Genomic DNA, 14,896 nt, shown 5'->3' on the forward strand with positions numbered 1-14,896 from the left:
AAGAAAAATAATTAATAAACTAAAAATGGTGAAGGTAAGCAAAAACGGAACCAAGTGGCAATAAGATAGTTCCAAAATTATCCACCGAAGGAGAAAGATAAAATAAAAAGGTTTAGAATTAATCAGAGTGGAAAGAGAAAGCTAACATGAATATGAGTAAAGGACAAAAGAGGGTGGGAGGGGGAAGGTCAAAAGGAAAGGAAAGGTAGATGGAAGAACAAGAGTTAGGAAGTAGCTGAGATTTTTAGGGAGGCAAGCATGGGATACCTAGCCAAAATTAAGCCTCGTAGCTTGTCTCAGTTTGAGTAAGTGGGGTAGTTTCCATTTTCAATCATTTCTTTTATTTCTGTTTTCGAACAATTGTCTTCACTGAAAGGACTTGAACCTCTTCCAAGCAAATTTAGTGTCTGGATTTGGCAGAGTGTTTTGCAAGGCAGTTTTAATAATTTGATTATGTGCTCTTTGATCCTCGTGCTGGTAGACTGTTTTGCTTCCACAATAGAAAAAGTTCCATAGGAACACACAATATCATACTCATGATTTCAGATAATGGGATCTGGGTCTTTGACTAAAAGAATGAGTTTTTGGATAGAGGAATGAGTTTTGAAGGTGCATTTAATACCATTTCTTAGAAGAATTTTGGATAACTTATTAGACATACCTTAAATATAGGTGGGGGGGGGGTGTGTGTGGCAACATGAGCAACACACGAGTTCAATTCTTTTTTAGAAAATTCGAAGCAAGGGCTTCAATATGGAACTCAGAAAGGCTGTTGACCAACTTATCTTTCTACTAGTGAATAATTTTGGACGACAAGCTAGGACAAGATAAAATGGGCGCATTCATATTGATTGGGAGAAAAACATGGTTGCTGGTCACAATAGTTAAGGGAGAGGTGGGGTTGAGAGGCTTATGATAAAATTAAACTCACACATACATAGCCCAAGTTTTGACATGAAAGTGCATGGATAGGGGGATGCGGACACAAGGGATCCATTTTTAAGGGACAACATCGGTTAGCATTCACTAGGAAATCATCATATGATAGCATTCGCTAGGAAATCATCATATACATTATAGAACCTTAACACAATATTGGAGTTCAACTAACATTTCCATTTCATAAAAGGTGACAAGCAAATGAAGTTTAACATAATTTAATTGTACTTATTGACAAAACACTTGACACTATATAGAAACTATGTCAAAATGCTCAAAGGTTGCAAGTTTCAACTCCAAAATTATATATATATATATATATATATATATATATTCCTAATCAACCTCCCCTAACACTGCATCAAAATCAGAGTCTGATCCAATCAAACCCTGAGCAACGCATCATGTGCCTCTTCCTCATCAATTTATGTAGTATCTTTGAGATCAACATCCCAACATGTAGTTAGAGATCAACATCCCAACATGTAGTTAGAGTTTGATAATACTGTAGGGTTTGCTGATCCTGCAATAGGACAACTACCAGCTGCTCCGTTTTTCTAGAGGTAAGTTTATTCCTCTCGATTGATTGAATGAAGCTATATGTAGATGTAAACCAATTCCTCTTTGTAGCAAGGGAATTAGAAACTTGTTAAAGGAGATGAGTGGCAAGCATCCTCAACTTTGGTGTATCCTAACACAATGTCCACAATCCAAGGGAGTTGGTTTGAGCGAATGTAGCTCTATCCATCCTTGCATTTGATCTATTGAATGTTGGGCCATAAATACTCATAAAATCTAGCCACTATGCTTTAAGTTTGCTACATTCCTTGTTAGTATACATTTTCATGCCGGCCTTCATTAAACCTTCTTTCACCTCTTCATTAGTGGAGGCACTCTCCTAAGTCTTGCCAAATACTATTTGGGATTTAGAATGTTGGTAGTCATATTAAGCGAGATGTTCATAGCATGTCCCATTTCCATTTCATGATGGGGTTAATTTGGTCCTCATAAAATACCAAATTAGTGTCGTTGTTGTGGAAATGTCCAAGCACGCTGTCGAATGTTTCATACATCCCTCCAAGGTTAGGAGAGTTTGTATCAAAATATTTGACGAGTCACTTGACATGTGAGATAATGGAGCAAATATATATGGAAAGAATAAAAATGATTTAGTAAATTTACAAGTAGAAACTTAGAAACAAAATCAGAAATCTAATATGAAAATTAGTGATGTATTAGTTGATTATGTCGAGGAGTCTAGATATAGTGGCAGCATAAAGTGGAGTGAAATGACACGATATTGTTAATAATTTTATTTAAATAAAATAATTTTGCAGGTGTGAAAGTAAAAACTATTATAATTGAGTACATGTAGCATAAATATTTTATATTCGTGTGATATATTAAGATATCATATTTAATTTATAATACTAAGGTATATGTCTGAAATATATCTATCTAAAAGACACGAAGTTATCAAAATTGTTTTTTGAGAATAAATAAGCACCTCAAGACTAATATCTCTTGGTGTCTTTTAGATTGATTTAATAAAGTCAGAAATTTAATACTAAAAATCAGCGATTCATTATAATCATAATTACAAGAGTCGGACTCGCCTTGAACTCAGCAAGCTGGTTTCGGGCTTGGGCTCAACATCCGGACTTGGTAAGTTGAAAAACCCAAGAAATTAAAATATTTTTGAGACTTTTTTCATGCATCATTTAGTCAATTAACATCAGAGACACAATAATTGAGATAAATAGAAGCTACTTTGCACACATAAGTTTACATTGATCACATAAGCATAAATGCGAATTTCTAAAGAAAATAGGTTAAACTAAAATTATATAAGAGGTATATGATAGTTATTATCATCATGTTGAGTATTATGTTCATGTTGAAAAATGTTGGTGGTATTTCCCTTAAAGTGGACTACAAGGTTGCTCCCTCGAAGCAACATATTATTATCAAGTGTTTCCACTTTGCAACATTTTCATATTATATTCTTCTACCATGCAAGTTATTTCATAATTGCTTCACTTATATTTTTGTTCTTAGTAGATTAGAAAGATCATTATGAATTTTTGAAATGATATAAAGTATATAATTGCTTAAATGTCATCATCTTTTTAATTTTTTAAATGACCAGTCTAACAAATTTTTTTAATCAATCTTTCACAAACCTTAAAACTGTTCTTTTATTGTTTTGGAGATGTCTAATTCTTTAAAAGGAAAGCATTTTATTTGTTGCAATGCTTTTGAATTTGATAGTGCTGTTTTAAATTTTTAATACCTGGTTCAAGGACTTTGTGATATTACACTGCTTTTTTGGCAATTTTTAGGGAAATCCTATTTGTAATCTGCTTTGTAGACAAATTGTTTTTTTTTAATGTTTGCTACATGGATGACATTTTTCGCTGTTCCATATTTTGGTTGCCTTATTGGGATCACCATTACAAATTTCTGGAACTTGCTATTGTCGTCGGCAGATTTTGTATTCTGTAGCCGACTGAGTTATGTCGTCGGAGATTGTGCATTTGGTAGCTGATAGGTAGATTAGGATTGTTTTGTAGCCGACGGACCCCTTTGGGAAGGATCGGCGGAAAGTATTTATACCCCGTCCGGGTACATTGTAAATGATCTTATGCTCTTATGTAACCTGTTGGCATATGCGAATAAAGGAGTACTGCGGTTGCTGTTTTTATTTCATTGTCTTGTGCATCAATCAATTAATCTATGCGGTAAACAGCTATTTCAATACAATCATATAAGCCAAAAAAATCATTAAAAAAACATTAAAAATGTATTTTAAAAAAAATTTATGGCTCAGCTGGCTGTGGCATAGTCCTGGCCACAAGACTTGCCGAGTCAAGAGAGTCCATGGACTCTACGAGTCTTGGTAGGACTTTGTAGGACTCGATCAAGTCAGAGTCCAGAGGCCAAAAAACTCTAGAGCCCTGGCTCGGCTTGGGACTCGCCAAGTTCTATAACATTGATTATAATAATAAAAAAGTAGATTTTCTCGTTTGAGGATTTTTTCATGTTACAATTTATCCCTCAACCGTTTTTTCCATTGCCCATCTATCCCACTTGAGTTCTATAACATTGATTACAATAAAAAAAAAAAAAGATTTTCTCGTTCGAGGAGTTTTTCATGTTACACTTTTTCTCTCAACCATGTTTCCATTGCCCATCTATACCACCTCAAATAAACCGCTAATAATCATAGAGGCTTTTACACCTCAATTATCCTCTCCAACAAAATAATGTAGCTGACATATCTAGTATCCTTAGGCTAGAGGAATTACGTTTGGAAAAACTTCTAACCAAAGCAAGTGATGTTTGATGATTGAAAATGAACATATTAATGTCTCTAGCTTCTGACATCACTTCCTTCATTTAATCTATTTCCCAGTGTCTTTCAATGCATTTTTAAGCCATGCACACAAAGGTCCAAACAATGTGCCTTTAAGAAACCTTTACCATCAAGTCAATTGACTTGCATACATGGGCTGAATCAATCACTACTCATACAACATTGGAGGGTTCAATCTCTTCTTTGACATCCTTCAAAATCTGAAATCAGAATCTTGCATCCTTCCTCTTCCTTGAACAATTAATAGCTACAAGAAAATAAGATCCCATTGAACATGTGATAATAACATTGAGAAGTGGCCGATGTCTAATATTGGCCCACCCATCCTTCATGTTAGAACAACCATCCCTTATTCAAACCTGTCTTATTTCTTCCATCATTATACTCACTTTAGAATATTCTATTTCAAGGAGGGAGCTGTGTAGCTGTGTCCGCTATTTATCAGCTGTATATGCTGTTTGTGCAAATGATATTATGAACTCCTCAGTTGACTGTTTCTTATCTGTGCGGAAATATTATTATTTTTTTCCTTATATATTAATTTGCTCCTCTTACTGTTGATCCCTCTTAATTTATCAATATTTTATTAACCACCATGTATATGCTCTCTCCAATATCCTCTAGTCTGTGGGGTCCTCCTATTCAAAGCTCTTTATCTGTATGGACTGCGTGATATTCAAGTCTATTTTCATTGATGTTTCCAAAGTCCCTTTTTTGACATTGGTTCAGTTACTGGTTGAAGGAAACAATCATGAATTGCATTTGACAAACAATATATGTTATCTGTTCAAAGCATGATGCCTTCCGCACAGTGCATATTCTGAATCATTTTTGACACGTGTTGAACCAGGAAACAGTGACTGAAAGATCTGTCCTTTTCTTCAGACATGATATTTGGAAAGATTAGCAGCATGGAAAGACAAAACCAACTCGCAAGATTTGAATGCTGTTGAAATTTGGTTTTATAAAAGAAATAAGTTTGCCTTTTCTAAGTCACGTCGAAACAGTTACAGCTGTCCATACATGCAAAAACTATGGAGGAAGTCGAGTCTTAATATGTTAAGACATAATTATGTTTATTGGGCATCCACCTGTTAGTATATTATTCATATTTATATTTCGATGGAGAGGCTTTAAGAAAAAAAGAGATGTGGTTAAATTATAATATTGAATTCGAGACTTGCATAATTTATTATTTATTTCAATTCCTCAATCTGAATTTTTTGCAGACCAAATTTTATATATCTCATTTTTCTCGTATCTGTTCTTGGGTGATTCATATTTCTTAATATACCTTGATATATGAGTCTTTTCATTATATTATTTGTTAATATTATTTTTTATTAATAATAATTTTATTAATATGAATACTAATACAATTCACTTTATATGATGATAATTAATGTTTTATCATTTTATATAATTATATTGCAATACTATAATATGATTAGTACTATATTATTATTATTTTATTGATTTATTATTTATCTATATTTTAATTACATAAATCTTATTTTGATGGGGATATCACATGCTCTCAAATTCGGAATGGTCAGTAATGACTTACAGAGCCCCTGCAATCTCCAAGACCCTTTGGTTGAGTCTCCTATCCATACAGTTGATCCACAGGAACTCAAATGATAGGTCAATGTCTACTAATCTGCTTGTCACCTAGGAAGGAGAAATTACATTTGTTGTACTGGTACTTTCTTTGCTTCTGCATGATTCAATGGCCTATTGAGCAAGCACCTTTGTTTGAGGAACTTGTTCAATTGCGATTGCTAGCTCACAAGAGGGAGAACTCAATGTGATGGCCTCAGTGGATTTCTAACCAAGAAAGAGATTACAACTAGTATCACACATTGCAAAAGAATTTCTTCAGGTCTTCATTGCCAGTGTATTTATATATCTCTATGACTTTTTAACTATGAGTTCTATGTAAGAAGATAAATAGTCACACCCCCAAAAAACCCAAATCCTATAATTTGACATGAAGGAAGTTTGTTAAATCAGCATTCTTAAAAGGAGGAACAAATGATGATGACAGAATAGAGCTCTTAAAGATGCTACTTTTAATATAAGGAAAAACCTCTATAGATGAATGGTAAGGCTCAAATGTAGAAATATAGAAGTGTACTGATCAATTCTAATAATGTACTAATCAATTCTAATAAGATGTATTTGTTGGTTTTCATTGTAATGATATAAACATTGTTTCGATGTTTCAGAGCAGATACAAGTCAAAGAATCTTGGCAGCAAATCTCTTACTCCAAGCAGCAGAAGCTTCTCTTCCAAAACAGAAAAAGGCATTAGCAATTACTGAGTTCAAACATGCGGCAGTGGCACTGCGGCGACACTCCAAATTTAGGCAACCAGAAACAGGTATTTCTTGGTCAATTGACTCATATTTACTAACTTATATACATATTCTATGTATATAAAATAAGCGGAGAGATATCCTTTGAATATATATAAGCTAGTAGCATTCTCGATGTAATGTGTTTAGCACAATAGATTCATTTGACATTAAAGCAATTTGTATCTTGTATATAGGATAAATAATTTAGAAATATCATGGAATAGAAAAATTAAACTATTATATTTAGTCTCTGTAACTGTTAAGATTCTATTTTATTTCTGTGACAAGTAAATGAACGTCAATTTTTAAAAAAAATGAAAAATGTTTACATTGAAGATTGCTGCCACTGTAGAAAGCCTCTCGGCTTAATAATTTGAAATTTTGTTAATTCTATTCAATCCATACATTTTTCTTTGGTTAGATGGATGATTGATTTTGCATAAAGCTTCTACTTGAGATGCAGCATCTATTGATAAAGGCAAAACTTCTGTTTGGAGTTTGGACTATAACATAAACTGTTACAGTTATGCCATTTTTTGTTGAATATGTTCAAGTCTCTTTTATGTTGTTTACTCTAGGTGTGACAATGCCAGGCTTTTTGAAAAAGATAAGAGTTTTTCTACCAGTTAACATTGGAGGACAGAGAGCATGGAAATTTATTTTTAAAGAAAAGATCATTTAAATCAATGCAGTGTCATAGATACCTTAATCAGGCTAAGCATGAGACTAGATAACACTAGATAAGCTCTTAAAATATGATAGAACTGTCTTTTGTGCTTCTAAGGTTACAAGCATCAAAGATAGAGTAGAAAACTAGATAATCCTATGAGGATAACCACTGCAATCTTAAAGGAAACGTCGATTGTTAGCTTTCTTGAGATAAATAATAATAATAAAAAACAGTCTGTGGGTTCAATGACTTGAGAACTAGAAACTATCAGGTGTCTGGAAAATAAATACACCAGTAGACATCTCATCAAAGAAGGTGTGATCATATGATCCTATGGGATGCCTAGGCTTGATTTCTCTGAAAGGGTGCCCACCTTGTGTTCTTTCATATAATCCCAATTTTGCATGACCTGGGGCTCAAATCAATTGTAACTTGAAACAATGTATGTGAGGAGTACAAGTTGTCTGTAGTAGGTCAGCCTTGTTGATGGAGATACTAATTAATAAAATTCCTAAAGATTATGCTTGCTAAAAACTTACAAGACAAGCCATTTGCCAATTATTTCTAATATCTATAATCCAACATACTTGGCTGAAATTTAGATGCGAGATACTGAAAATCAGCTGTGCCATATGACCAATATGTGAAATTAAAATGTGTGAATGTCCAAACATTCATTCCACAAGGCCATAATTCAATGACAGTTCCCATGAACAGCATGAAAGGAAATAAATTCAAATGTGCATACGTGCTAGACTTATAACACAATAATATACCTTGGAGAATCCACTGTGGAATTGACCTCTGCCTTTCATACAGGACTACAAATCTTTTCTCGAATGACAGATGCATCTGATCATATTGCCTCTCTTCAAGGTCTGGTAAGTCCTGCCTTTGTGCTTTCACCCAGGTGATTTGACTTTAAGACTCAATAGACATGCCTTCCTCATCCTTTTTGATTGGTGAATGCCCCACTTTAGGAATTCATTGAGGTAGATTTATTTTTTCTTTCTTTTGTGACATGAATTGGCTTGGGAATTAAGAGGATATTACACTAGCTTAGAAACTTAATCAGCAGCAGTGAAATTGATTTAAATAGAATTGGCAATTATGGAATAGTTGAATATATTGATGTTTATTTCAATTGAGAATGTATACAAAATGGACAATTGTGTAAAAGACATACATGCCTTCTACTTTTATTACATGCTTTAACATCAACTACTATATAGCTTTCAAAAAATGGTAAATTAATGTTCTTGTTGAGACCCAAAAATCATCATGCTTGGTAGTGCCCTATGTCCTTAGAAGTTTAAATAAGCAGTGGAATCAGGACATACTTATCAGATAACTGAAAATGTTTGTTGGGGTTATTTATTTTGGCACCCTCATTTGTTGGGAAGTTGTAGTCATAACCCTTGTTTGAAGCTGCCGTTCAAACTGTTGGAGTTTGTAGCTGCGATAGAAATCTTTATCTCTAGGCGTTAATTCCATTGTAGTCATCTTCAGCTGAAAAGGACGTTTATGATAAATTTAATATTAAATGCAATGAATTGTGTCATTCGTCACACGTTAAGGCATGAATATTCGAAGAGTTGTATGTGTAATAAAAGGGTTATATTGTTGGAAACTTCAAGAGACCTTCCATTGTAATGTGAAGAGTCTCTTGTGTTATATATATTGCATTTAGCAAATGGTATCGCGCACTTGAATTTTATTATCAATAAAATGATCTTTTGTTGTGTGGCTGGGTTTTTCCCTTCATTGTCAAAGAGTTTTCCTAATGTATTTATGGTGTTTATTGTTTCAGTTTTGGCTCTGGCTTATTGTTGTTTATCATCTTATTTTCTGGGCTCAAAATCCAACATGGTATCAAAGCCAAGATTGATAACAATTTATAAGGAAGTTTTCTTGTTACAATGTTGAGTATATGAGCATATTAGATATAGAGGCTTAGGATGAGAGACATGAATTGCTTTGTTCGTATAGGTTCTTGAGTTCGATTGTATGATGTGTTGTCCGACAGTCACATTGTCAAAGATTTGAGTTGTTCTACAACTTGTAATGGCCTGGAGATATTCATCAACTTAAAGCAGAGGTTCCATGACTTCTTGGCATCATGATTATTTAGCATTAGACTTATTTGATACTGTGTTATTTACTCTCTGTGTCAGTTCATGGTTATTTTGTGTTGTTATGTTTGCAATAGCTGTTGTCTATGCTTCATTTCGATATCGAGAGGTATGTATGTGTGTTTTATTTTGCTCACGCCCTCTGTTTCGGAAGACAACTCTTATGACAGTTTTTTCTTTTTGCCTTGAGTGTTTTCACATTATTGGGAGGAGATAATTAGAGTAGAAACAGTTTTAGATGTTTCGTTGGAGACTGATTCAAATTTTTATGCTTTCAAATATTATTTTGTCCTTTCAGGTATCAAAATATGCAGTGTAGATTATCACTAGGTCTTCGTAGTGTAAATATTCAAGGGTTATCTAGTTTTTTCAGAAACTCCTCAAGAGGCTCGCTCAAATTCATTTTACACCCATTGCATGCTCAATATCTTTCATTTGCTAGAATTAAACAATCAAATTGTAGTGGAGACAATCTTTTCTTTCATCGACTCAAGAGCTCCCTCTCTTTACATTGCTGACCTATCGGAGTCATTATGTTGGCAGTGACGGTTACACAAAGGTGGTCTTAACTCCTCATGCAGTACATGATGGGGAGTCGATATGTGGAAAAGCTCGTCCGTGATCTCATTCGAATCCATAGAAGCTCCCGTTGTTTTAGACACTGAGGAAAGAGGCGTTATTGTTGTCTTGAATGATTATTTGCTCACATCATGTATTTGTTGACATTATCGTCAAGTTTGTTTATTAGTGACACACACTTAATCAAATGATTAGCAAATCGAGCTTATCTTGCAGTTTACAGTGTTAACCGAGTAATTCAAGTTCTACCTAGTTCTACAATTGCCATCGATTTCCAGAAACAGTATTCAGTTCGCACTGAGCAGTATCTACCAAGTTGATAGAATATTAGTGTAAAACAAGCTTCATAGTGTTTACCGAGTTGCATAGTGCAAATTGAGTTCTCTAGTGTTTATCGAGTTCGCAGCATCAGTAATGAGAATCTAGTGTTGATCGAGCTAGGATGTATTAACCAAGTGATTGAGTTTATACGGAGCTCCCAGTGTTAGTTGACTGAGCTATGCTGTATCAATCAAGTGATTCAGTTTATATGTCGAGTTTCTCAGTGTTCATCGAGTCACCATTGCTGACCAAGTTTAGACTACTTGGAAGTGATTAGTATGAGCCGAGCTTCTACATCTACTCAGAGCATGACGATGCCGAGTGTTGACAATGGTTGCCCAATATTAGAACCTCACCAAGCTTGTCTTTAGAACTTGAGTGCCAGCGGTTGGGCCGACTTTGTGTATTTTGGTGAAACTTGTATTGTAGCCGACTTTGATGAATTGTAATGTGGATTGGTATATATGTAACGTATTGTATCACATCCAAAGGAAGCAATGAAGTAAGAATTATAGAAGATATATGTGAGAGCAAAAGCACGAAGTAAGAAGGCTACAAGTAGTATAAGTAGCAGCAAAGATTTATCTATCACAACAAGGTGATCATTTCACTCCAAAGGAATCTCAATCAACAAATAAGAGTTGCAAATTAGAGATTAGCCACTGGTTCATCCTAACAGGTGGAATAGTTAAATTCTTTCACAAGGTAGACTTAACAGTCTTTTGTAAACCTCTTTACCGAGTGCATACTTCATTGTATGTTTTGTAAATCCTTTCACAAGGTGGACCTAGCAGTCCTTATTGCTCCTAACAGGGCAGATCATCAGAAGTGATCAATTGCAAGCCTTAACTGGCCAACTTTATACTGTAGTACTAAAGCTTGTGGGTATCATCCCCACGCCAGTTTTCCTTTTTATTTGGAAGGTTTCTGGGTGACCATATCTTGTGTTAAAGTGTTATGAATGTTTTAATGCTTTTAGTTTTTCATGCATGCAATTAGATCTAAATACATATGAAGGATTAATTGGTGAATTAAGAATAAGTTTTATTGGTTCCTGATTCACCCCTCCCCTCTTAGTGACCTAGTCTATCTTATATTTCCAATAGTATTGTTGTTACATCCCAAATATTGCCCTAATTTTTAATCTGATCATAATTGTTGATTTAACGAATTATTTCTTTTCCTGATCATGCGAAATTAGTTAGTTATTGTAACATCCCATTTTCCCTGGTCTAATTTATCATTCATCATACTCAAGGAATACAGTTGCTACTTTGTTTCATAGGAAGACAGTTATATCATTCATGTTCATGTGAATAAGATTTACCGTTAAAAAACAGTTATACAAAATTTCTCAACTAAAAACTTGAATTACCATCAAATGAAATTACTACAAAAATTGGAAACCACATACCTCAAAAAACTGAGTTCAAATCAAACTAGGGATGCTTCTGCAACCACTCGGGTTAGTCCACAAATACACTATAACAATTTCATATGACAACTATCATCTAAAAACCGCTATCTTAAAATCAAATTAAATACTTCTATTATTTTAAATTAGGGCATCACATACCACTGTATCAATTAGGGCATTGTTTACCTTCGGTTCATTTAGGGCTTCTGATACCACTATCTCACTTAGGGCTTCTGCGACCACGGATTCAATTTAGGGCTTCCGCGACCACGGATTCAACTAGGGCTTCCAATACCACTGTATCATTTAAGGTTCTAGCTGTCACCCAATCAATTAGGGCTTCAGATTTCTTTTCCTTCCGATTACTTATCAGTGACAGTTTCTCAAGATTAGATAAATACTTATATTCAATATTCATATAAATGAAAACAATTCACAATTAATCCAGGTGCAAAAAAATGATAACAATGAATTTAACTCAATTCAATCTTTACCTCATAAATAAAAATGATAATACCTGTTTTCTGATAATCAATTGAATGCATAGCTTATCTTTGTCTGACTCATGTCCGACATCTTGAGTGAGGTGAAACATTGTCAGGGGCTTAACCACCCAACCTCGGACCACAATATATCCCCACACGATCTCTAATGAGAAAGGACCTTCTGACTCGGAATTGACAGGGAACAACATTCCATCCACTGGGCATCATGACAAATAACACACCGTACGACTTAGCAGCAGGAGATCACCATAACAGGTATATGCATGAGCTATTAATTAATTCATATTAAAAGATAAGTATTGAAATGTCATAACTGATACTGGTTCATATTATTGATGATTCCTTTCTCATACCTCATCACCCATCTTCTCGGCTACACAGCCGGGTGAGTCCCAAGTATCCGGAAATCTCAGAGTAGACGGCTCTAACAATTTTTCAAGAAAATTACATACTTTCATTATTTCACATTCAGTGATTATATTCTTTAAAGATCTCAAAATTGACAATATTCTTCTTGAGTGAAACATGCATAAGCTATAGAAATGTTTTATGTATCATTTTTATGAATACTGATATCAACCTCATTTTGCTGGTTCTCTTCACCTCCTCACCCTATTCAAGCCTCTAAGCTGGTGATTCCCAGGTGTAATCAAATTAACTTTTTTTAATATATCTTGTATCTTCTTCACAATATTCGGGCTCTTAGCCTGTGAATTCTTTGGTACTTGGATTTGTTACTCATCTCAGATTTGATCATTATTCCATATTTTATAACATCTTTTATCAAGAAAGAAATCATTCAAGAAAGCTTGGCAGAGTAACACATGTTCAGATATCATGTTTATGACATTCTTTATATTTAAATCAATGCTGTGGCAGTCGATTAAACTTGAAGATTTAATAAACTAGAATATTGACTGCAGACGACTCCATCTATGTAACATTAACATTTTAGAAAGATGCCTGAATGAAATACGTTTGACTATAATATAGTCTTATTGCATCTTCTGATATAAATATAAAATGATAGACTCAAATCATTATGGCTGTCGATTTGATCTTTCAAGATTAAAATGGTATTATGGCAAACTGAAAGCATGACAAGCTTCACTGTTTAAGACTGAAGACAAACATACATTAATTCGAAAGCATAAGGAAACGACATACTGGTATTACAGTGCAATAATCTTATATTCTAAAATAGGTTTTACTTTCTCTTATAAATCTGCCGGCTCAAGAATTATGTTCACGCAGACATGATATCAAGGAAGGCATAAATGATTGCAAAAGTTGGATTATCTTACATGACTTTCTTCAAATCCAAAACCTGGTAAAAGTTCGCATAGGTAACATTCCGTCTACCTTGGCTCAATGGTGTTGGAGACAGGTCGATTTGATTCAAGGCGGAATTACATACAGGGCCGAACTCAGCCTCTGCAAATAGCTAACAATAACTCAGGTTGCCAAGGAAAGCCGATGAAGTATACAAGTACAAAATGTTGAAACAAGGACGAATACCAATACATGTTAAAGGTTCCATAAATAAATTTGAGCCGACCTTACAACTACCATCAGTTACAAAGAAGAACATTCTAAAGCCATTTAAATTGAATTAATAAAATGAAGGATAATACGAGGAAAAGAATAAGAAGGAAAAATAATTAAAAGGTTGGAAAAAATGAAGTTGAACGATTATACAATCAAATTGTCAAATATTAAATCGATTTACATCCAAGAATTAATCGGTTAAAAGTAAGAAATTATAGTTCGAACATTATAATACCAAACATTATTATAGTTTTGAACATTATTATAATCGCTTATTTAAATTATTATAATGTTTTTAAATCATTTTTATATTTAAATGCACGAATATAAATTATTATCAAATAATAATGATGAAATATAAATTACAATCCTTTCAGGAATGTTTTATATTTTAACTTAATTATTTTAATTAAATCAATTATTTAAATAACTCATGCGGTTTCACAGATGTGTCCTGTTTCAAATCGCTAGGTCCTCTACCTGTTTGGCCAATGATGGTGATGCCCTGCCTAATTCTTTTCTAACAATGCTTCCACCCCTTCGACATGCTCCCTGCAAGGAATTTCTCCGTAATTAAATTATAAATCATAAATAATCATAACAATTAACCTTTCATCTTAATTCCATGAATTCACGATTAACGATCAACTAACATGTCTTCTTCACTTGAAATCATAACGACTAACTATCTTACCATTTCACCAGATTATATCAAATTAAATTGCCAATTGACTTCATGCGAACCTCAATGGCTATATTTCAAGCTAGGTCAAAAGTTGGGATGTAACATACCATTCCCCTTGTGGTTCATCGTCCTCGATGAACTTGAAATTGCAACGAATATTATAAAGGAGTATTTTAAATTTGGAATGTAACGTATCATTCCCCTTGTGGTTCATCGTCCTCGATGACCTCTGCAATTTAGACACTAAAAGAATATTCCAAATACAAGATATATATAACATTGTGATATCATTTCTTTTCTCAATTGGGTTAGAATGAAAATCATAATCAAAACTCAAGATCCATTTTTACTTTACAATTTCCA

At 33.8% G+C, this 14,896-nt stretch overlaps 1 protein-coding gene across 4 annotated transcripts in view; it reads left to right on the plus strand.

Annotated features, from left to right (window-relative positions):
- LOC149550162 (F-box family protein) overlaps nt 1–14,896 on the plus strand; it is a 103,384-nt gene that overhangs the window by 5,915 nt on the left and 82,573 nt on the right. For all 4 annotated transcript variants that reach the window (XM_089793277.1, XM_089793280.1, XM_089793278.1 and 1 more), the window contains one exon: nt 6,544–6,698. In XM_089793277.1, the coding sequence (XP_089649403.1) occupies nt 6,544–6,698 (155 nt within the window). The remainder of the gene's footprint in view (nt 1–6,543; nt 6,699–14,896) is intronic.

The sequence above is a fragment of the Cupressus sempervirens genome, chromosome 7 (genome assembly GCF_028749045.1).
Source record: "Cupressus sempervirens isolate cs-2001-9-10 chromosome 7, ASM2874904v1, whole genome shotgun sequence".
In the NCBI taxonomy this organism is placed as follows: domain Eukaryota; kingdom Viridiplantae; phylum Streptophyta; class Pinopsida; order Cupressales; family Cupressaceae; genus Cupressus; species Cupressus sempervirens.